This window comes from Sus scrofa, chromosome 5, assembly GCF_000003025.6.
Source record: "Sus scrofa isolate TJ Tabasco breed Duroc chromosome 5, Sscrofa11.1, whole genome shotgun sequence".
NCBI classification, from domain to species: domain Eukaryota; kingdom Metazoa; phylum Chordata; class Mammalia; order Artiodactyla; family Suidae; genus Sus; species Sus scrofa.
This window is the reverse complement of record NC_010447.5, coordinates 64026082-64048164: the sequence shown is the minus strand read 5'-3', so window position 1 is coordinate 64048164 and position 22083 is coordinate 64026082. Positions and strand designations below refer to the sequence as shown.

Genomic DNA, 22083 nt, shown 5'->3' with positions numbered 1-22083 from the left:
GACACGACCTCATTCAGATCATCCTCAGAGAGACAGTCCTACACTCACATCCGAGATCTTGGGATCAGGGCTTCAGAAATGAAGACACACACGCCCTTCGGCCCACAGGCTCCCCAAGACACTGGCTGTGACCTTCATTCCACCCCCCTGGCTTCTCAGGGCTTCTCCTCCTAACGGAGGGCTTGCTGCCCTGGGTACTACCCCTTTGATTCTCTTTCCTGCAGATGGATCCATAACTCCCAGGGGTTGGAGAGCTGACGCTGTGGGGCAGGGGGACAGGGCTGAGGATGGGATCATAACCCAAACAGGCCGCACAGGTTGAAAATAAACACTTTATGTAAAGACATCCTTTAAGGTGGGTGGAGTTCCCGTCATGTCATGACCCTTCCAGGACTGCTGCCCCAACGCCAGGGATCGGAGCCGGGTAAGAGACTCAGGCCAGAAGGGGAAGCCTGGGGTCCAACAGCAATGAAGAGTGTGGAAGGGGGGCCGGGGTGGGGACAAGATGGAGTCCAGCTCATCCAGCTTGGCCGAGAGTCAAGGTGCTGAACTCCTGGCTCCATCGAAGCACGAGGTCCTCACTCTTGGCCTGGGTCAGGACGGTGTACGTCTCATTCTGCAGACATCGCATGCGAGACACCTGCACGGGGATTGGGTGCACACTGTCTGAGTTGGAGAGCCAGGAGCCAGAGGTGTCAGAAGTCCATGAACCAGAGGTGGGGGATGGGGGGGTGGATGGGGCATGGGCACAGGGAGCAGAGCTGCTGGGAAACTCAGATGAGGATTTTTACAAAATTTTTAAATTAAAGTCGATTTACAATATCCTGTCAAATTCTGCTGTACAGCAAATCGACCCAGTCATACGTAAGACAAACACTTTTTTCTTTTCTTTTTCTTTTTTTTTTTTTTTTGCCTCTTAGGGCTGCACCCATGGCATGTGGAGGTTCCCAGGCTAGGGGTCGAATCAGAGCTACAGCTGCTGGCCAACGCCACAGCCACAGCAACTTGGGATCCAAGCTGTGTCTTCAACCTGCACCAGAGCTCATGGCAATGCCAGATCCTTAACCCACTGAGCAAGACCAGGGATCAAACCCACAACTTCATGGTTCCTAGTCGGAATTATTTCCACTGTGCCACAATGGGAACTCTTCTTTTTTTGTTTTTGCTTTTGTTTTTTTAGGGTAGCACCCGCGACATATGGAGGTTCCCAGGCTAGGGGTTGAATTGGAGCTACAGCTGCCAGCCTACACCACAGCCACAGCAAGACCACGTCCAAGCTGCGTCTGCGACCTACATCACAGGCCACGGCCACACCAGATCCTCAACCCACTGAGCAAGGCCAGGGATTGAACCTGCAACCTCATGGTTCCTAGTCAGATTCGTTTCTGCTGCGCCACGACGGGAACTCCATATCCCAAGAGATTGAATAGAGTTCCCTGTGCTGTATGGTAGGACCTCACTGCTATATCTATTCTAAATGTAACAGTTCGCATCTACTAACCCCAAACTCCCAGTCCGTCCCACTCCCTCCCGCTCCCTCTTGGCAACCACAGGTCTGTTCTTCATGTCTCTGAGTTTCTGTTTTGTAGATGGTTTCATCTGTGACCTATTTTAGATGATGATGTGAGGTTTTAAAGCAGCAAGAGACCCCACAGCCCCACCCCTCTTTACGGAAATGAGTAGCCTGAGGCTGGAGAGGAAGTAGTTGGCTCAGCCGACTTGATGAGTAAGAGCAGGAGCTAAGACTGAGGCCTCAACTGGCTGGGGGTTCGGCACACCTGGCGTGTCCTTGGGGCCTCTGGTCTGCAGGCTCCCTCCCCAACAGAACCCTCAGCCCGGAAGGAACCCTGAGCCCCAGAGCGATGGTCACCCTGAGGCTGAAGGAGTGAGGACAAGTTGGGGGGGGGGCCTCTGCCCAAAGGTGCTCACCACACCCCTGCCTCTCTGATGCCACAGGATCCCAGAATAGACCCACCAAGGTGATCACTGTCAGGAGGGGCTGATTGGGGCGGGGGGGTGTGACGTGAGGGCTCACCTTCCGATCCCGGTTTCTCATCATGCACTGCTGGCTTTTGAAGGCACAGTAGTTCGGGTACTGCACGTATTCTGTGTCACAAATCTATGCCAGGAACCGGATGGAGATATCAGATGCCTCACAAAACCCTGGCCCTCCAGAGCAACGCCCGTGACGTGCCCACAGTGGCAGAGAGAACCAGACCCTCTGCGCCTGGGGTGTCCCCCTTGCCCTCCCACCCTCAGTCACAGTTCAGTTGCTGGGAAAGAAGGCAGGAGCTGGAGACGAGAAGGGGCTGCCCTGCTGGTCAGGTTGCTGGGCCAGCAGCTGAAAATGAGCGCCAGGGAAGGGGCCCCCCCCGCTGAGGAGCGGTTCCATCTCAGGGAGCCTCCTGGTGAGGCTTAGTGTGACAGAGGGCAGAGGAGCCTCTAACAAGTGACCTTGGGAGGGTTGCTTCCCTTGATGGACCTTCTCCCCATCTTTAAATCCAGGGGAGTGGCCGATGTGGTTCGAGACCCTTCCAGACCTGGGGCCCTTGGGAGAAGAGCTGGGCGGGACCGCTTGGCTCAGCTAAAAGCCCTTTCTTCAGCTGCCTCTCCTTTTCCTGGTCTTGATTTTTCCTGCTAAACCACAGAAGGGAGGGGCCTGGCTCTCAGCTACAGCAGGTAGTTCCACTGGGGGAGGGGAGCAGAGTAGATCCCATCCAGGGGGAAAAGCACTGGCAGATTTGCAAGGGGGCCTCCGGGCTGCGGCAGAGAAGCACTGGATCAAGGTCAGGTCCTGGAGGCCTCACTCAGCCTTTGTTGTAAAGATGAGATTCCCCTCCCCACTGCCACCCTGGCAGAGCTGGGACCAGACCTGTCTCCTCTCCCCCATCCTGTGCCCCCCCCACCCCCCCAGCCCTCCTGATCCCTACTCCTTTGCTGGACACAATCCTGCTCTCCTGGGAGGCCTGGGGCGGGGAGGGCTGTCTACCAGGGAGAGGCGGTGGCGGCCGGAGGCTCAGTGAGGACTGGTTCTCAGAAGCCAGGGGCCCAAGTGCCCCCTCCACATCCTGGGGCTTCCCAGCGCAAGCAGAAGGTACTGGGGTGAGGGGGCCTCGCTCCGGGGGAAGGGGCTGACCTTGGTGGGGAAGTCCCCATCCTGGAAGCTGAGGAACTCAGTCTGGAGCCAGCTGGCCACTCGGTTGTCTTCGCAGCCCTTGGTAGCCAGCCGGGCGCACCAGAAGTCCATGCGGAGCCCGCCGTACAAATCCAGCCCGTAGAAGCGGCCCGATTTTAGGGTCCCTATCTGTGGCATAGAGGATAGGGGGAGAGGTACACATCCCAGGCCTCCTGCTGCCCCGTCCCACCTGGAGCCCGAGCTCCCCCCCCTTCACCCCACCCCCACCACAGGCCTCCAGGCAAGGTACCTGGGTGCCAATGGACATGCTCTGGGATGCCAGCAGGGGGCTGATGAAGGGTGTTTTGTGGGAGTTGTCACACTGCTGCCGCTGCAGGTTGGTCTCTGAGTGGCACTGCTCCAGCTTCAGGGAGCAGAAGTCACAGAGGGAACATGCAGCGAGGTGTCGCCGCCCAAGGCTGTCACAGACCTGGAGAGGATTGTGGCTGAGAGACCGAGGCTGAGGTTCCCAGAATGTCCCCGCCGTAAGGCTCTCCCGGCAGCTCCTCTGGCTTTCCCTGCCCCCATCCTCAAAGACCAGGGTCCGTTCTCTATTTCTTCACCCTCCTCCAGGATGATCCATCTACTCACAGGTAATCTCCACCCCCCCTGCAGGGGCCAACCAAACTTTCTCATCACGTCCAATCTCTCTCCTGAGCTCCAAATCCCCAAGGCCAAGTGCATGACAGATGTCTAACTTAGCCTATCCGAAAAAGATAGTGCTCCCTTTCTCTAAGCACAGTGCTAATATTTACCAAGAGTGCGCACAGCCCCTAGGAGCACAGGTACTAATCAGGTCTCTGTTTCTCTCATGAGGAAACTGAGGCTCAGTGAGGCTGAGTAATTCGCTCAAACATGCATCTAGTACAAGGTGGAGCTGGGCCACTGGTCCAGGTGCTTCCAACCCCAAAGCCCTATACTCTGCCCGGGGAACCTCGGTTCAGAACCTCCAAGTTCTTGGAAGACATTCCTGGCTGTGGAGCCGCCTGCCTCCCAGCTGAGCATCCCAGCCTCCCCCTGAGGCTCTTGCTAGCACAACATCTACTTGGCCTTGTTTGTTTGTTTGTTTGTCTTTTTGCCTTTTCTAGGGCCGCTCCCGCAGCATATGGAGGTTCCCAGGATAGGGGTCCAATTGGAGCTGTAGCCACCAGCCTATGCCGGAGCCACAGCAACACAGGATCTGAGCCGTGTCTGCAACCTACACCACAGCTCACGGCACCGCCAGATCCTTAACCCACTGAGCAAGGCCAGGGATCGAACCCACAGCCTCATTGTTCCTAGTCAGATTCGTTAACCACTGCACCATGACAGGAACTCCTTACTTGGCCTTGTTTGCTCTTCACAACAGCACATGGGGGGTGGGGGGAGTGGGGGAGGCACCATTACATCCCTGACCAAAAAGCATTACTGAATTCCCTTTTCCTACCAAATTAAATACAAATGTTTCAAAATACCCCTTTGGGGATTATTTACATCCTGCCCTTGACTATCTCTTTGACTCTATCTCCTGGTAAAGTGAGGCCCTTCTTTACTGTTCCCTACAGAATTTTTAACCAGTGAGCTCTCCATGACTTTTGAACTTCCTACATGCAAAAAAAATAAAATAAAAAATAAAGTAAAATCTCTCTCCAACACCTACCACACTGCTTCTATAAGGCCTCTGAATCCAGGACTCCTGGCTCCCTCAGGGCAGGAGCAGAGTGTTCATTCTTGGTTCTGAATGAAATCTCTGCTCTTTCTGCCTCAGGGCCTTTGCACATGAGTCCCTCTAGCAGGAAACTTCTACCAACCCTGTCTTTTTGCCTGGTTAACTTCTTTTACCTCCAGGCCGAAAGTTGAAACATCAGTTTTTCTAGGAGGCATTCTCTATTCTCTGATCCTGCCAAACAGAACATTTGTGCTCCCCATCTGCTCTCTGCACTTTGTACTCCTCCGTTGCAGGCTGATCCTGTCACACTGTTTAAACTAGTAGACCCTGTCTCCCCTACTAGACTCAGAAGCACAGAGGATCGGATTTGTTGTACTCTTGCTAAAATACCGAGGACAGAGTTGCAAACATCTCAGCTCCCTAGCCCAGTGCACACTGGTTGAACAAATGGCGGAATGGAAGGCATGCATACCAGCTCTTGACAAATGTTGGCTGACTTGTACTATTTGTCTTTTTCTTTTTCTCTGGTCTTTTTAGGGCCACACTTGGAGCATATGGAGGTTCCCAGGCTAGGGGCTGAATCAGAGCTGTAGCTGCTGGCCTACACCACAGCCACAGCAACGTGCGATTCGGAGCCACGTCTTCGACCTACACCACAGTTCACAGCAACGCCAGATCCTTAACTCAATGAGCGAGGCCAGGGATCAAACCCACAACCTCATGGTTACTAGTCGGGTTCGTTAACCACTGAGCCACCATGGGAACTCCTGTACTTTTTGAAAGTCCTATTTCCTGGGACTGGGACTTGCAGGGTGTCAAGGACACACTGAGACCGGGACCTCTCTACAGATCCCTGGAATGGGCTTGTGACCCCTCTGCAAAGGAGAGCTGCATCTGAGGTAAAGCCAAGTCCTGCAGATGGTGACCTGGCTCGGAAGATGTCTCAAGCCAAGCAGCATGGAGCCACAGAATGAACTCTGAACTGGAATGGATTCCAGACAGGGTCTTGTTTTTGTTTTTTTTTTTTTTTTTTGTCTTTTTTGTTGTTGTTGTTATTGTTGCTATTTCTTGGGCCGCTCCCGCGGCATATGGAGGTTCCCAGGCTAGGGGTTGAATCGGAGCTGTAGCCACCGGCCTACGCCAGAACCACAGCAACGCGGGATCCGAGCCTCACCTGCAACCTACACCACAGCTCACGGCAACGCCGGATCGTTAACCCACTGAGCAAGGGCAGGGACCGAACCCGCAACCTCATGGTTCCTAGTCGGATTCGTTAACCACTGCGCCACGACGGGAACTCCTTGTTTTGTTTTTTGCTTTTTAGGGCTGCACTTGAGGCATATGGAAGTTCCCAGGCCAGGGGTCAAATCAGAGCTGCAGCTGCCGGCCTGCGCCACAGCCACAGCAACGAGGGACCTTAGCCACATCTGCAACCTACACCACAGCTCGTGGCAACGCCAGATCCCGGACCTACTGAGCGAAGCCAGGGATCGAACCCGCATCCTCATGGATACTAGTCTGACTCATTTCTGCTGTGCCACGATGGGAACTTCAGACTCGGTCTTGAACCTTCCTCCTTTCAGGGGAGCTGGAGATGTCCTTCCGAAGAAGAAAATCTCTTCCAGTGTTGCCTCATGCTCTCTGTGGCCTGCCCATCCCCCTCTTCCCAGGCCCAGAGGACGCCCGCTGTACACGGACCCATTAAACAGCACGGTGGGCATACCGACTTCCCGAAACCAAGGGTCTCATCCTCCAGGTACTGCCAGGCCTTGGCTGTAGGGGTTATGACGCAGGTGTTCTCCACAATCGAATAGCACAGCACCAGCAAGGCGTCCACGTGGGGCAGCTGCAGGAGGCTGCAAGAACACAGCACCGGTTGTGGGGGCTGGGCCGGGCTGAAAGCCACATCTACAGTCTCCCTCTGCCTTGAGCATCTCGTCTCAGTCGCACACATCCATCATGCTGCATGGGGCCTTAGAGGCCTCTGGACCAACTACCTCCTTTTACAAATGAGGAACCGAGACCCAGAAAGGGGAAGTAGAAGTTGCAGTGCTAAGCAGGGCCAGAGACAAGACCAGACCCCAAGCCTGGTGGCTCCAAGTTCTGGACTCTCCCCTCTCCATCTCTCAGAGAATGGCCGTCTAGGGCAGTGCTTCAGCCAATGATGGCCACAGAACCGATGGAGTGGGCGGCTCCTAGGGCACCTGAAGCCCAGGCAGATCGGAGTGGGTTTGGAGGCCCGAGGTGGCAAAGGGGGCTTCTCGATCCCAAAGAAGACAGTGGGGAGGGAGGGGGCTGGTGGGGGAGACAGAACTTCCGGTACCTGCCGGGGCTTTGGGCTCTCCAGATGTTCTCTTCCTCATAGACATCACCCATCTCATCCATTTCCTGGGCGGATCGGATGAGCTCCTGGATGTTCTCCATCATCATGGGGGTCGACTCCACCTCCCGCACCCGCGGAGTGAAGGAGAAGGGGTTGGAAGAGACAAATTCAGACTGGAACTTGGGCTCTGAGTCTGCCTGTAGCCCAGACATTGCCTCCAGCGACTCTTCGGTGCCCTGTCCTTCTTCCTGCTTCCCCTCCTCCTCCTGCTCCTCCTCTTGCTCTTCCTGCTCCTGCCCCTCGTCCTGCTTGTGCTCCTGCCCTTGCTCCTGCTTGTGCTCCTGCTTGTGCTCCTGGCCCTGCTCCTGGCCGCCCAGGGACAAGGAGGATTGTAGCAGCTCCTCCACGTTGTTGTTGAGCCGCTCGGGCCAGGGCTGGAAGACCTGTCGCCCTGTGGCTGCAGCAAGGTTAGGGAGGGACCGAGAGAGAGAAGGGAAAGGGACCGTCAAGCTTGTGGCTCCCAGTGTCTCTGTTAGCAGTGGGACACGCAGGGACACACACAGGAACACACAGGCAGAGGAAAGCAGATCCAATGACACATAGTCTCACAGTCAAGTATAAAAAAAACACGGGGGAAGTTCCGGTCGTGGGCACAGCGGAAACAAATCCAACTAGGAACCATGAAGTTGCGGGTTCAATCCCTGGCCTCGCTCAGTGGGTTAAGGATCCGGTATTGCTGTAGGCCAGTGGCTACAGCTCCAATTCAACCCCTAGCCTGGAAACCTCCATATGTCTCGAGTGCAGCCCTAAAAAGACCAACCCCCCCAAAAAAAACCTACAGGGAATACCAATATCAAAACAAAAGAATAGCAGTTCCCGTCGTGGCTTAGTGGTTAATGAATCTGACTAGGAACCATGAGGTTGTGGGTTCGATCCCTGGCCTTGCTCAGTGGGTTAACGATCCGGTGTTGCCGTGAGCTGTGGTGTAGGTCGCAGACACGGCTCAGATCCCGCATTGCTGTGGCTCTGGCATAGGCTGGCAGCTACAGCTCCGATTAGACCCCTAGCCTGGGAACCTCCATATGCTGCCAGAGCGACCCAAGAAATGGCAAAAAGACAAAAAAAATTAAAAAAAAATACAAGAGTATCACCATGGCAAATGTGGCATTGGGTGGTATGTGTCCCCTCTTCCCTTCCAAGTGCTCCTCTCCCCTAACTCACCTCAAATTCCACCTTTTGTCCTTCTCACTTAGGAAACACCAAGTATTCTGAATACCTAGCAACCAAATCTTTTTTTTTTTTTGCTTTTTAGGGCCATGCCTGCAGCATATGGAGGTTCCCAGGCTAGGGGTCCAATCAAAGCTACAGCTGCTGGCCTACACCACAGTCACAGCAATATCAGATCCAAGCCATGTCTGCAACCTACACCACAGCTCACGGCAATGCGGGATCGCTAACCCACTGAGCAAAGCCAGGGATCAAACTCGCAACCTCATGGTTCCTAGTGGGATTCGTTTCTGCTGTGCCATGACGGGAACTCCACAACCAAACTTTATTTAGGGAAGATGTTAACTTAGAAAAGTCCCAGAGGACTTCTTTTTTTTTTACTCCCTTTTTCGGCCACACTTCGGGTATCTGGGAGTTTCCCTGCCAGGAACCAGGAGCTGAATCAGAGCTGCATCTGCAGCCTATATCACAGCTGCGGCAATGCCAGATTCTTAATCCATTGTGCCACAGCAGGAACTCAGAGGACTTCTCTTTTTTTGTCTTTTGTAGGGCCGTACATGTGGCATAGGGAAGTTCCCAGGCCAGGAGTTCAACTGGAGCTGCAGCTGCTGGCCTACGTCACAGCCACAGCAACATTAGATCCAAGCCTCATCTGCAACCTACACCATAGCTAATGACAATGATGGATCCTTAACCCACTGAGTGGAGCCAGGGATCAAACCTGCATCCTCATGGATACTAGTCAAGTTTGTTACCATTGAGCCACAACAGGAACTCTTGGAGGACTTTTTAAATTTAATTAATTTTTTTGGCCACACCTGCAGCATGCAGAAGTTGCTGGGTCAGCGACTAAATCCAAGCCACAGCAGTAACCTGCACCACAGCAGTGACAATGTGGGATCCTTAACCTGCGGAGCCACCAGGGAACTCCCCAGAGGACTTCATGTAGGAATGTTTTAAGGACTAGGAAAAATGGATTCAGGGCAGAAACATCAGAAAACATTCTGGGAGAGGAAAGCCCCAACTTGCATTGAAAGAAAGCAGGCTCTGCCTTGTGTAAATAGCTGCCTGAGGCCACTTTTTCTGGCTCAGCCTTACACCCTGGGCTTGGGGACTTGAGGGCGGGGTGTTTCTGAGTCTCCCAGGTGCTGGGAGGGTCTCACCTGTGATGTGGGAAGACACGGGGGAGGTCATCGTGGTGATCGGCACTTCAGAGGAAGTGTCCACCTCCTTGAGAGAGTTAGGTGAGAGGATTGAGACAGGCTGGGAGCACCGGACTCTCTGCAGGGGGAGAAGGAACATGGCAGCGCTCTTCCCAAAGGGCAGACTTTCACTCCAGTTTATCCTCAATCCCTGTCCCTTATGTCTCCTCTCGTGGTTCCTGGGCAGGAGCCAGGGGACAGAGCCCCTGGTGGAACCCTCTAGACCTGAAAACTGGCCCCCTGCAAATCAAACTCCTGTCTGGCCCACACACCTGCCTTCAGTCTTTTGCATTGGACTTGAATGAAATCACTAACTTATTGGAAGATACGGAAGGGCTTATATTTTTGCCTCTTCCCATCCCTCTTCCCTACTTTTCTGGCAGTAACAGGATTGTTCTGCGAGTCTTAATACCCGAGCTGAGACAGTGTGCGTGGGCAGGTATAACGTGGGTAAAGGATGGGGTCTTAGGGGCAGGGAGGGAGGATCTAAGGATGGCCTGGGGCCCTCAAGTCCTCACTGCCACTGTCTCTTCCTTGGTCCTTGACACCAGATCCAACCTCTGTCCTGGCCTCACCTTGGCGTAGTAGACGTGGTTGGAGCAACGGTACTGAGTAAACTGGCAAAAGGACTCGAACCAGGAGGCATAAGGGAGGTCGGAGCAGACAGCGCCTGGGGAAGGGCAGGAGTGGAGTGAACACACCAGGGGCAACGCCCTCCTGGAGCGGGCCGTGGGCTCCTGGGGTCGGGAGAGCCGGACCTCGGACGCCCGGCAAGATGCCAGCCATGCCCTTCCCCTGCGTCAAGTGAGCACCGGGCTGGCCCTGGAGTCGGGCCCTCACCGTCCGGCACCAGGCCGTGGTTTTCATACTGGTCCAGCTGGACGAGGGTGGGGTTCCGGCAGCCGTGGGTGGCCCGGAGGCGGCAGGTAGTCTCTGCCTTCCAGGTTGGGGTCAGCAGTGCGAAGAAGCGCTCATACTCGGTGGGAGAGAGGGGGCTGCCTGGAGTGGAGGCCGAATTTGCATCCTGGGCTGGGGCCGGTGCCAGAGGCAGGAGCAGCACTGCGGGGCGGGGAACAGACCACGGATGGACCCGACTCCGTCAGCCCCCGCGCCGGGCGGCGAGAGGGCGGTGCACACAGGACCCGGGCGGCTGGGGCTGAGGGGGCTCGGGGGCGATGGGGAGGGGCTGGAAGCCCGGGGAAATCGGTTCAGAGACGGTGGGGGAGGGCCCCGGGGGCGGAGGCCGCTCTCACCCTTCAGGAGTGAGAGAAGGGAGCCGGCGGCGAGCTGCCTCATGGCCCCGGACGATCGCCCGCGTTCCCCGGACCGAGCGGCCTCTAACCGGCCAAGCCAGGGCGAGCCGGCGGGCGGGGGCCGGGGGCGGGGCTGCGAGGCCGGCCGACGTCACAAAGGGCGGGGCGGGCCAAGGGGAAACTGACGCCCAGCCAGGCTGGGGGCAGGGGGCTGGGTCCTCGCTTGGGGCATAATCCAGCTGGAGAGGACAGTGGTCACTGACTCGGCACCATCGATGGCAGTAGCTCCTGGGTCTGTCTTTCTTCACCGACAAGGTGCTTCCATAGAATGGACATTGTTTTTATCCCTATTTTACATTTGACGAAACCTGGGTCCGAGAAACAATCGGCCCAACAAGGGTGGAGGCCTGGAAGTGAGGCAGAGAAAGATGCACCCTAAGATTTTTGTGTAGGAATTGAGTAGGAGCTAGAGAGGAAGCCTCCAGGTAAGCGAGCCAAAGGGGAAGCGAGAGGTGGTTCAGACGAAGAGGAAATTAGGTGCAAGGAATCTCCCTCTAAGAAAGTGGTTTTCAGTGGAGGTGAGCAAGACAATGCATGGCAGAGGAGAAAAATACTTGTTTTCTGTTTTGTGTTTAAAATAAGTCAGGCTAATTCTTAGTATAATAGTTCATGTATAAAACACAAGTACACATTTATTAGAAATTAAGTGAAAGATATTTTATGGAGAAAAGATGCACAATCTTAAACATTTTTGGAGACCCCTGGTCTGAGGCACAGTCCCCAGCCAGCTCTGTGCTTTCCAAGTTGAGAAGTTGTGGATTCTGGGGCAGAGGTATCACTTCTGGTCCCATGTCTTGTCCTACTTCTGGCATGTCATCCTCCCGCCTTTTAGCCAACTCAGAGGATGCAAAAATATGCTCAGCACGGGTGCTAAAATAGTATCTCTACAATAAACACAGCAGGCCAACACGTATAGCTTTTATTCACCTGCCCATTCCTTTACATGCGCGATGCCTGCACGCCGCCCTGCCCCGCCCACTCACAAGGCCAGGATCAACCCTCTTGGCACAGAGGAAGGGTGCCCCTTCAGCTAGGGTCCGGCCCAGATGATGTGGGGGAGCCCCAGCTAGAAAAGGCAGGAAGAGAGTGAAGAAAGTTTTTCACGTCATGGCCCAAACCCCCCACAAGGGGAGGAAACCAGCAGGCTGGGGGGCGGGCCCCATGCTACCGCCCCAGTCCTTAAATACAAACAAGGGGAGTGAAGAGGACCATCCCTCGAAAATACAGCACCAACCTCAGCATGGAGGCAAAAGGACAGTGGGCGAGACCACTTCTCTCCGAAGGGGGTGGGCTGAATGAGAGCACATACCGTTACTGGCTGCGGCACCCCTCCCTGCCAGGGTCTGGGTGCAGCCTCAGCACCAGGAGTGGGGAGGGGAGGAGGAGGGATGACGACACTGCTCCATCCACTTCTCCCTGACCCCCGGCCCCAGCCAGGCATCCCTCTCCCCATTAGCCCAGGTCAGGGGATGTGGAAGAAACTGTTGGAATCCAAGGCCCTCGTCTATTTCTTCTTCCGTTCTTGGGAGCAGCGTGGACAAAACCTAAAGAGGCACATGACAGAGAAGGGGAAGAGAGTGAGTGAAGGGAGAAAGCTTTTGTCACCCAGCTCGGGGCAATCCAGCCCCTACAGCGGCTCTCACTCACCACTTCCCCCGAGGCTTGGTAGTCAGCCCAACACAGGCAAAGTGGAACCACTCAATGGAACACTGGAAAAGGAAGAGGATGGAAGAAGCAGAAGTGGGACGGGGAGGGGGGGAGGCAAAGGAAAGAAAAGAGCCCCCCCACCCCCAATTCCTTAGGGATATTCCCTTATTCTGTCCCTTGGGAGAATTCTTGAAGGTTCCAAGGCCAACCATCTCCAACCACCTTCCTCCTACCCTGCAGCCCACTTTCAACCAAGACCCCCCCCACTCTTGTATCCAACTCCCTCGTGTCCCCAGAACCTCCCATCCTGAGGCCAAAAGGGTTCTTACATCAGGGTTGTCACAGCCAATCATCTCTCCATAGGAGACCTGGTGACAAAGGCAATAGGTGGGTTCGTTGGGATCCACAGGCATATCCAACACATCAGAGGGGTGGACACTGCCAAAGGTCACTGAGGGCATCCCATACTCAGGACTTCTGCGTGCCAAGAAGGAGAAAAAGTGTCATACGCAGGAAGGGAAGCTATAATTTGAGGCTCTCAGAGGTGGCAGAAGGAGATTCCTGTGGAGCTAGTGATTTGTGGCCTCTCCTCTGTATCCAGCAAATACCAAAATGACAAAAGAGTGTTGGCACAGAAGACAGAGCAAAAGTGGCAAAAGGGCAGTGCCGGTGGGAATGGGGTGGCAGGGAAGAGGGGCCTGTCATTTGGCAAAGCGCTCCCTGACACACTCACGTGCGCACGAGTTTTAACTTCTTCTGGGCAGCCTTGGGGGCTTCTTCGTCAGAGTTTTTCCCTTTGGAACGAGCACGGGCAGCTTTCTTCTCCTTTTGGGTCCGGCCTTCTAGGAGAGAGGGGGGAAAGCCAGAAGGCAAGGGGACAGAAAGATGGGTTAAGTCCCCCTCCCTGCTCCACCAACATGGTGGCCCTCCCTCCCTCAGAGCTCAAGAGCCGGCAGGCTTCTCCCTGGAGGCCTCACCCCACCTCTCACAGCCCCGCCCCCCTCCTCACTCTTTTTGCCTTTGCTGGAAGAGCTGTCGTAGTCACTTGACTCAATCTGTTTCTCTTTCAGATCAGCCTCAAAACGGGCCAGGTCTGTGTCCAGACGACGAATGTGTTTGTCCACCTGAACGGAAAAAAAAGGAGAAGGAAGAGCTACGAAGGTGGTTCCAGTAAAAGAAAACAGGCTAATGCAGATTGCGTGGATTTCCCAGGCCCCAAACAGATCCCAACACAGCCGAAGGCAGGGGCATCTAGGACCCCCAGGAATAGATGGGTGGTAGGCGGGGAGCCATGAACAGGGCCATACCATTTCATAGGTCTGCATGGCAAGCTGCACCTTGTCGTCACCAAATTCCTTGCACTTGCCATAGGCCTCCTGGATCTGTTTGAGAAGGGCCAGTTTTTCCTCGGAGCTCAGGCTGCGGGCGCTACTCATATACTCTGTGGCCAACTTGTCAATTTCAGCCTTCAGGTCTACAACAGAGACAGAGGCCTGGTCACAATGGCCCCTGAGTGGCTAGGTCAAACACACTTCTTCCTCTTGCTCCTTGGACCTTCTCCACTGACCATCATAACCTTCAAACCAAAATGTACCCAAGGTTCCTAGGTACTGTGCCATGTACTCAGATAATGCAACATAATCACAACATTTGTTTTAAAGGTGCCTTCAGGTGCTAAAAACATTGCTAGCGTAGAGAGTCTTTGCACACTGCACTAATACAAAGTATATTTTTGTTGACATCTGAGATGCTTCTTTGCAGGGCTGGCTGCCTCTTGAACTAGGAATTTTGTCTGCAAAGTCAACTGGCTTCTTGTCTCAAAAACATCCCACAACAGCTCGGAGTGCTGCAGACCAGGCTGTGGCTTCCACGTCTGTACGTCTATATCTCATCATTTAAAATTAAGCCCTAGGTCATTCACATAACAGTTCTTCTACTTACTGCCCACTCTGTTCTGCTCATTACTTGCAGCTTGCTTACATTTCCCATCATTTTTTTCCTGTTTGTTCATTTTATTTGTTTTTTGTTTTTTTTTTGTCTTTTCTAGGGCCGCACCCGTGGCATACAGAGGTTCCAATGCTAGGGCTCTAATTGGAGCTGTAGCCGCTGGCCTACGCCAGAGCACAGCAACTCGGGATCCGAGCCACGTCTGCGACCTACACCACAGCTCACAGCAATGCCAGATCCTTAACCCAATGAGCAAGGCCAGGGATCGAACCCTCAACCTCATGGTTCCTAGTCGGATTCGTTAACCACTGCGCCACGACAGGAACTCCTAAAAAATTTTTTATTCTTATTTTTTTTAAGGGCTGCACCCACAGCACGTGGAGGGTCCCAGGCTAGGGGTCGAGTTAGAGTTGCAGCCACTAGCCTATGCACAGCCACAGCAATGCCAGATCCGAGCCATTTTCGACCTACACCACAGCTCAAGGCAACGCCAGATCCTTAACCCAATGATTGAGGCCAGGGATCGAACCTGTGAACTCATGGATACTGGTCAGATTCACTTCTGTTGAGCCATGATGGAAATTCCTGTTTCTTCATTTTAGTTAGTGCTCCAAATATTTTACTATTGGAAGGCTGGCGATGCCCCAAGACACAGGAGACTGTAGATGCCCACAGCATGGTATTTGGTAGCGCTCAGGAAAAACATCCATGGAGACAAGAGTATGACTGCAACATGGTGCAGCCACAAACAACGTGCAGACTGTTTTTACGCCCCGCTTCATTTGAGGCCCTTGAAAGAAGCTGGAAAAGCATGTATGTAGTTCGATAATCCCCAACTGGTCTTTCTGTGCTTGAATGCAATAGTCGGAACTGTATTACAAAGCAAAGAGCTAGTGCTCAGTATTCAGAAGGGAGTTCTCAGGGGATTATGACCAGGATCTTCGATGATATTCACCTTTTCACGAGTAACTTAATGCACTGCTCTAGTTACTCTAACACCAGCTTGTTACATCCTTGAGCACCGATACAGAAGGACGCATCTATGTTTCCTGCAGCAAGCACAGGGACAGTTCCAACCTTCTACCTTGAAGAGACAAAATTGACCACTGGCCTCAGGCTCCAGGTGAATGCCTCAATGCAGCCAAACTTGCTCAATGTCCAAGGAAGGCTACAGATGGCATCTGGTGCTTCTGTAAGGTTGAAGAATATAGTATAGAGATCCTGATCTTAATTGCTGCTTTTCCATCATTTATGCTTTCCTTCCTTTTTCAGAACTTCCTGGGCAGCAAAGCTTCTGTCTACCAACATGAGTTGCAGTCTAAAGCCACAATGAATTTTGTGATAGTAACAGTTACAAACCAGAACATAGAAACATTCTAGTCTTCCCATAAATACACTGAACATGGAGAAGAGAAGTGATTCTAGGGCTGACTGTGGTTTTCTGAATCCATCTTGAGGAAGGTATCAAGAGCACAGCATCTCTGAATCCTTGAGGCATTGTCTCAATACTCCATGTGTCATGGAAAAGCTGACACAGAAATGCAGGTTATCATGACTCTCTTTTTAAGAATTGCAGGAGAATGACAGAGAGAGAAGCCGCAGCTCTCCAGACCAGACAATATGGTAACCCCAGACAGGAGAAGAAAGTATCATACACGCTCACTGTTCACTAGACTCCTTACTCTGTACATACCCTCTGTTCTTTGGTCCAGGTCCCTCATGAGCTGGAAGTTTCTCTGCAGTTCAAAGGGCAGGTTTTCAATACCTGGGGAGAAGAAAAGAAACTGAGTTCCTAGGCCCTACAACTGCTTTTAAAGAACAGGTCCAAGGAGTTCCCTTCATGGCTCAATGGAAATGAATCTGACTAGAATCCATGAGGATGTGGGTTCGATCCCTGGCCTCACTCAGTGGGTTGGGGATCAGGCATTGCCACGAGCTATGGTGCAGGTCGAGACGCAGCTCAGATCCTGCGTTGCTGTGGCTGTAGTGTAGGCTGGCAGCTGTAGCTCTGATTTGACCCCTAGCCTTCGAACTTCCACATGCCTCGGGTGCAGCCCTAAAAAGCCAAAAAAAAGGAGTTCGGTCGTGACTCAGTGGTTAACAAATCTGACTAGGAACCATGAGGTTGCAGGTTCGATCCCTGGCCTTGTTCAGTGGGTCAAGGATCCAGCGTTGCCATGAGCTGTGGTGTGGGTTGCTGTGGCTCTGGCGTAGGCCGGCACCTACAGCTCCAATTAGACCCCTAGCCTGGGAATCTCCATATGCCGTGGGTGTGGCCATCGAAAAGCCAAAAAAGAAAAAAAAAAGAAAAAAAAAAGAACAGATCCAAAACTGGACTCTCTTTTCCCTCCTTCAGACCACAAGATTATCTATGACAGCAGTGATCATTTCTCTCTCAGGAGAGGCCACGTCTATCTCTCTCACAACCACCACCTCCATCTCTGCACAAAGCTCCCACTCCTTCTCTCCTCCAGTGACCTTACACACAAATCAGCCCTTCCCCTTCCTTCATTTTCAATCTCTGCCTCCAAGCGCCTTGCCCACAACTTACAAATACCCTTCTGGCATCCTCCACTACTCATCATTCACACTTCCAATCTGTTCTCCATACAGTAGTCATAATATTTAGAAAATGCACATCTGATCAAGTCACTCTCCTGTTTATAACCCTCCAGTAACTTCCTGCTGCAACATCCCTATTCCCATTCTGCACTTTTGGACCCTTGCTTCCCTCACACAAGCCTTAACTCATGTCAGCACCCCTCTGTGCTCTCCCTGCTCTGTCACCCTGGCTATCCCTGAGTGCCTTGAACTTGCTAGTGCTCTTCCTACTACTTGGTTTTCCACACGCCATTCTCTGCCTGGAATGTGCTGCCAATCTTCTTCATCCTGCCTCCACCATACCTCTTGGCCTACATTCCTGTTCATCCTTTACAATTCAGCTCAACCCTGGCTGCCCCAGAGTTCAACGAATGCCCTGGATTATGCTGTCAAGATATCCTGTGTCAGGAGTTCTCCTTGTGGCACAGCAGAAATGAATCTGACTGGTATCCATAAAGATGTGGGTTTGATGCCTGGCCTCACTCAGTGGGTCGGGGTATCTGGCATTGTCAGGAGCTGTGGTGTGGGTCTCAGAGGCCGCTCAGATCCCGTGTTGCTGTGGCTGTGGCTGTGGCATAGGTTGGCAGCTGTATCTCCGAATGACCCCAGCCTGGGAACTTCCATATGCCGGGGGTGCAGCCCTAAAATGCAAAAAACAAACACACAATAACCAAACAAAAGATATTATATGTCTACCCTTCTGGCACTTATCCAGTGTAATTAAATAAGCATGTAATAAGTTCTTTGGTATCTGTCTCCCCAGCCCTCGAGAAGGGATGAACAAGTGTCGTCTTCTCTGCTATTTCCCTAGTGTTCAGTAGAAGTATGATGCACATACAGGGGATCCTCAAGAAATACATGAATGAATGCATGAAGACTTCAGTCTCTCTCATAAAAGAAAAATTTCTTCCCATGACTCCACTTCCAACTTTTTTTTTTTTATTTTTTATTTTCCCACTGTACAGCAAGGGGGTCAGGTTATCCTTACATGTATACATTACAATTACATTTTTCCCCCATTTTAATTATTTTTTTATCACAGTGTGCAGTGGCTTGAAATGAAATCTCAATTCCCAGACCAGGGATTGAAACCAGGCCACAGCAGTGAAAGCTTAGAGTCCTAACCACTAGACCACCAGGGAACTCCCTCCACTTTCAACTTTTAAAATGCTTTCACTGCTTTAACTTATAACCTCAGGTCTTCAACACTGGCTTACTGAGATTAAGTCACCAATGACTTACCCAATCAAATGATCTATTATTAGTCCTATTCTAAAAAATATGTTTGCAGCTGTTCTCGCTCCAAGTAACTTTCTTCCTCTTGGGAGTCCAAATCCCATCATATACTTTCTGATAATTCCATCACACTTCCTTAGCCTGTCTCTTAAATATTAATTTTTTTTGAACTTGTACTTAATTCTCTAGTTTTCTCACTTGCTTTCCCTGAATGATACCCATCTCATTTACTCTTACATTCCTGTGCTTTAGGTTGCTACTCCTGAATTTCTTATCTTGTTGGTAATATAATGTCTACCTCATTTCCCAAACAGGAAATCGAGAAGTCGCCTTAGATTTTTCATTTTCTCTCAACCACTCAGTCATTCAGTCAGTCCTGTTATAGTTAATGCGCAAATACTCTGTCACTCTCTCGGATCGGATCCTTATCTCTGACCAGGGTTGTTACCACTAACCGATCTCTACATTACCAATGTTATTATGCTCTAAGTTATCATATATCAGTTATTTTCCTTTATTAAAAAATCACTATTCAGGAGTTCCCGTCGTGGTGCAGTGGTTAACGAATCCGACCAGGAACAATGAGTTTGCAGGTTCGATCCCTGGCCCCGCTCAGTGGGTTAAGGATCCAGCGTTGCCGTGAGCTGTGGCGTAGGTTGCAGACGCGGCTCAGATCCTGCGTTGCTGTGGCTGTGGCGGAGGCCGGTGGCTACAGCTCTAATCATATGGAACCCCCATATGCCATGGGTGAGGCCCTGGAAAAAGACCAAAACATAAATAAATAAATAATCACTATTCAGAAAATCTGTTGGTTCCTCACTAAACTGCAAGCTTCTTGGCTTGGCTTAAAAGACCTTGCACAACCTGGCCCCAGCCCCCTTCTCCAGTCTTATTTCCCAATCTTACAACTTAGGGTCCTGTATATCAAATACTTTGGCCTCACTTTTGCCTAACCTTGCCACAAACCCGTAACACCTTAGCTGCTGCTTTCCCCAACCTGCGATTCCCTCTCCAACTGGCAAATAAACACTCAGCCTTCAAGATTCTACTCAAACATCACATCCTCTACAAAGCTTTACCTACATCCCCAGGTAATTAGCTCTTTTTTTCTCCAGAGTTAGCAACTTTTAATATATTTCTATTATTTTACCTGTCTCACTGTTTTACAATTATTTATTAACAGAATCTGTGTCCTACTAGTCTATGACCACTTGACAGGGGTTGTGTTTTACTCATTCTTGTATATCTCCAGTACCTGCCATTATATCTGAGCCATAGCAGGACCTCAATAAAAGAATGAATGAATGACTCTCAACACCAAGGCAAATGTAAGCGCTTAGTGGATGACAGGCTCTGTGGAGGAGTGGTTTACACAAATGGCATCAACATAACGCCAGATTTCCACTGGATGGGAACGGGATCTTTACTCCAAGAGCAGACTTCCAGTTCATCATATGACAGTGGTCACTCGTTACCCTCCCATCCCCAGGAGAAGCCACTTCTGCGAAAAAACTGGGCGAAGGAGCCGCGAACAGGTCTTTGTCGCTGTTCCAAAAGGCAGTGGGCGATATACTAAAATGACTAATTTCCGAATGATTTTGAGGAAAACGTATATCCTGAGGCCGGAGACTCTGAAGATGGGGCAGCAGGGATCTTCCCGACTAGGCCCACCCGCCCTTCAAGAGACGTCCCCCAGCCCCACCGCGCAGCCCCTCCCCCGTCTACACCCCAGAGCGAGGCCTCGGCCCCGCTGCCCCGCCCCCTCCTTCTACACACCCTCCACTATTTCCTCTCATGCAACCCTTTACAATCGTGACCTTCTGACCACCCGGACTTCGGGGCCGTAGAGCTTCTCAGCTCCGACACCCCCACCCCCCTGTGACCCCTGACCCCCTCCTTCAGTCTGCTCTTACTGTCCAGATAATGTTCCAAATACATCCCCGCAGCCATCTTGAAGCAAAACAAAGCAACTTCCGCTCCGCCCCGGAAGTGACTGAAGGCGACAGGTCTCGAAGCTGTCCTTCTCGGCCTGGAGTCCTTCCGCCCTCACAAGGGGAACTTCCGGCCTCACTACAGCGCCCGTCTGGCCGCGTCCGCCGAGCGCCCGACCGCCGACCCTCGTCTTTTGCCGGCCGGCGTTGCTTGGGGCCGGCGGCGGCCGGGGGCGCCATTTTGCATTTTCACTTGCACTTCCTTTCCCTCCAGGCGGGGGACGTGCAGGCGTGAGGGCGAGGAAGCTTTTTTCATCAGGCTTTTAGTCCGCAAATAGCCCGTTTCAGCAGCCGGAGAATTTTTGTGTCTCTTGGGATGTGACCTGCGCAGGTGCCTTCTCCCAAGTCGCTAGTTTCTTAGGGAGTTAGGGAGGCGCCCCCGGCGGGGCAAGATTTAAACCCTCCGCACTTCTGTTGACTCGCTCAAACAGCAGCTCCCTAAGGTTATTTTTTAACGTGGAAACAACTCACTATCTATAACCTCTGAGCTACTCACACAATAAAGCTAGGACTCCACGTGTTATGTCAGGGTTCCTCACCTGTCACACTCCTCACTCGTAAAGTGACATAGTACTTCTGGCCTTGCCCCCCTGTTTTGGTCTCCCTTTTTATTCGGGTTTATAGGATGTTAACCAGCCCCATGATTCTGAAAGGATTGGGGCACGCAGCTGTCACAGTTGGGCCAGGTGGATGTCAGCTATCACCCTGGTCCGCTACGGCACAGCGACAGCTAATGCTTCTTCGTCAGGATGAAAAGCCACCAAGTGCATGACAGGCTGGCACCACACTTGGGAACCGGAACCGGAGTGTTAGTAAGACAGTGCTTTGGAGATCGCTGTCGCTCCCAATTCACACCTTCTTGATAATTAGCAATGTGAAGTGGCAGGTTGTCAAACACTTTCAGCCTCATCATTTAGATCAAATATATAAAAAAGAGGCAAGGTGAAATCCCAGACTTACTGCTGACCAGGTGGTAAGATAACAGCAATGAAATCTACAAGATTTCTCTCTTAAGTGCAAGCAGCAGGCCCTTGGGTAATTTAATCTGTGCGCATCTCTATAAAATGACTACCTCACACTACCTACCTCATTGGTTGTTACTCTGAGTGTGAGTGTAACCTTAAAAAGAGGAGATTGTTTGTAATACCTGCGATGAAGTTAGGGCTATCAGTGCCAATTTGACTGTTGGTGAGAACAAGGGTTAAAAGCAGTAAATATTCAGGAAGCTAACACTGCATGTTTGGTCACTTGTGATACATTCATTAGTGTCACACCACAGAGTGGGACCATCTTGGACGCCCACACAAGAGCCCAGGCCCTAAATTAAGAGGTATTATTTCATTGCCTACCCGCATGCAGCCAGGTAATGAGCAGAGGCCCGGCAGTCCCACAGAGGATAGCCACGTTGTCAGATGCGGGAACTTTGCCACAACTTTCTCAGTGCTTAAAGATTTTTAATTCTCAAAAAGGAATCTTGGAGGTGATCTAGCCCAATCCCTTCATTTAACAGCTGCAGAAGCATCTCGGCCAACACTGGTTGCTGGGAGATCAGGGCTGAAGTCCAGGTTCCCGACCACACTCTATTCCTCAGCACTACAACTGTGCGGTGTCCTTCAATCCAGGTTATGACCTCCACCACTGGAAACCTCTGGATTTAGGTGCCACAGGATGTGCCAAGTGGAAGCAGCACTGAGCCCAGGGATGCTCTGGCAGGAGTGCAGTTCCTTCCAGGAGGCTGTGCTTCCATTTCTTTGATACGGAGTTTTGTGGCCG

At 52.1% G+C, this 22083-nt stretch overlaps 2 protein-coding genes across 8 annotated transcripts; both read right to left on the bottom strand.

Annotated features, from left to right (window-relative positions):
- On the bottom strand, positions 319-11355 carry ACRBP (acrosin binding protein). Its single transcript, XM_003126533.4, has 10 exons — positions 10829-11355; positions 10416-10634; positions 10151-10245; positions 9537-9654; positions 7147-7603; positions 6547-6679; positions 3426-3605; positions 3137-3304; positions 2036-2119; positions 319-640 (listed from the first exon to the last, which is right to left on the bottom strand). Exons 1-10 carry the CDS (start codon positions 10869-10871, stop codon positions 518-520), a joined length of 1620 nt encoding a protein of 539 aa, XP_003126581.1. The 5' UTR covers positions 10872-11355; the 3' UTR covers positions 319-517.
- Positions 11494-20376, bottom strand: ING4 (inhibitor of growth family member 4). 7 transcript variants are annotated; one of them, XM_021092419.1, is made up of 8 exons: positions 20233-20376; positions 16176-16247; positions 13843-14009; positions 13545-13659; positions 13269-13377; positions 12865-13012; positions 12536-12597; positions 11494-12432 (listed from the first exon to the last, which is right to left on the bottom strand). In XM_021092419.1, exons 1-8 carry the CDS (start codon positions 20267-20269, stop codon positions 12393-12395), a joined length of 750 nt encoding a protein of 249 aa, XP_020948078.1. In that variant the 5' UTR covers positions 20270-20376; the 3' UTR covers positions 11494-12392. The 7 variants fall into 7 exon arrangements, with proteins under 7 accessions (XP_020948078.1, XP_020948075.1, XP_020948076.1 ...); XM_021092420.1 differs by having other exon boundaries at positions 11495-12432; positions 13269-13374; XM_021092421.1 differs by having other exon boundaries at positions 11495-12432; positions 13554-13659.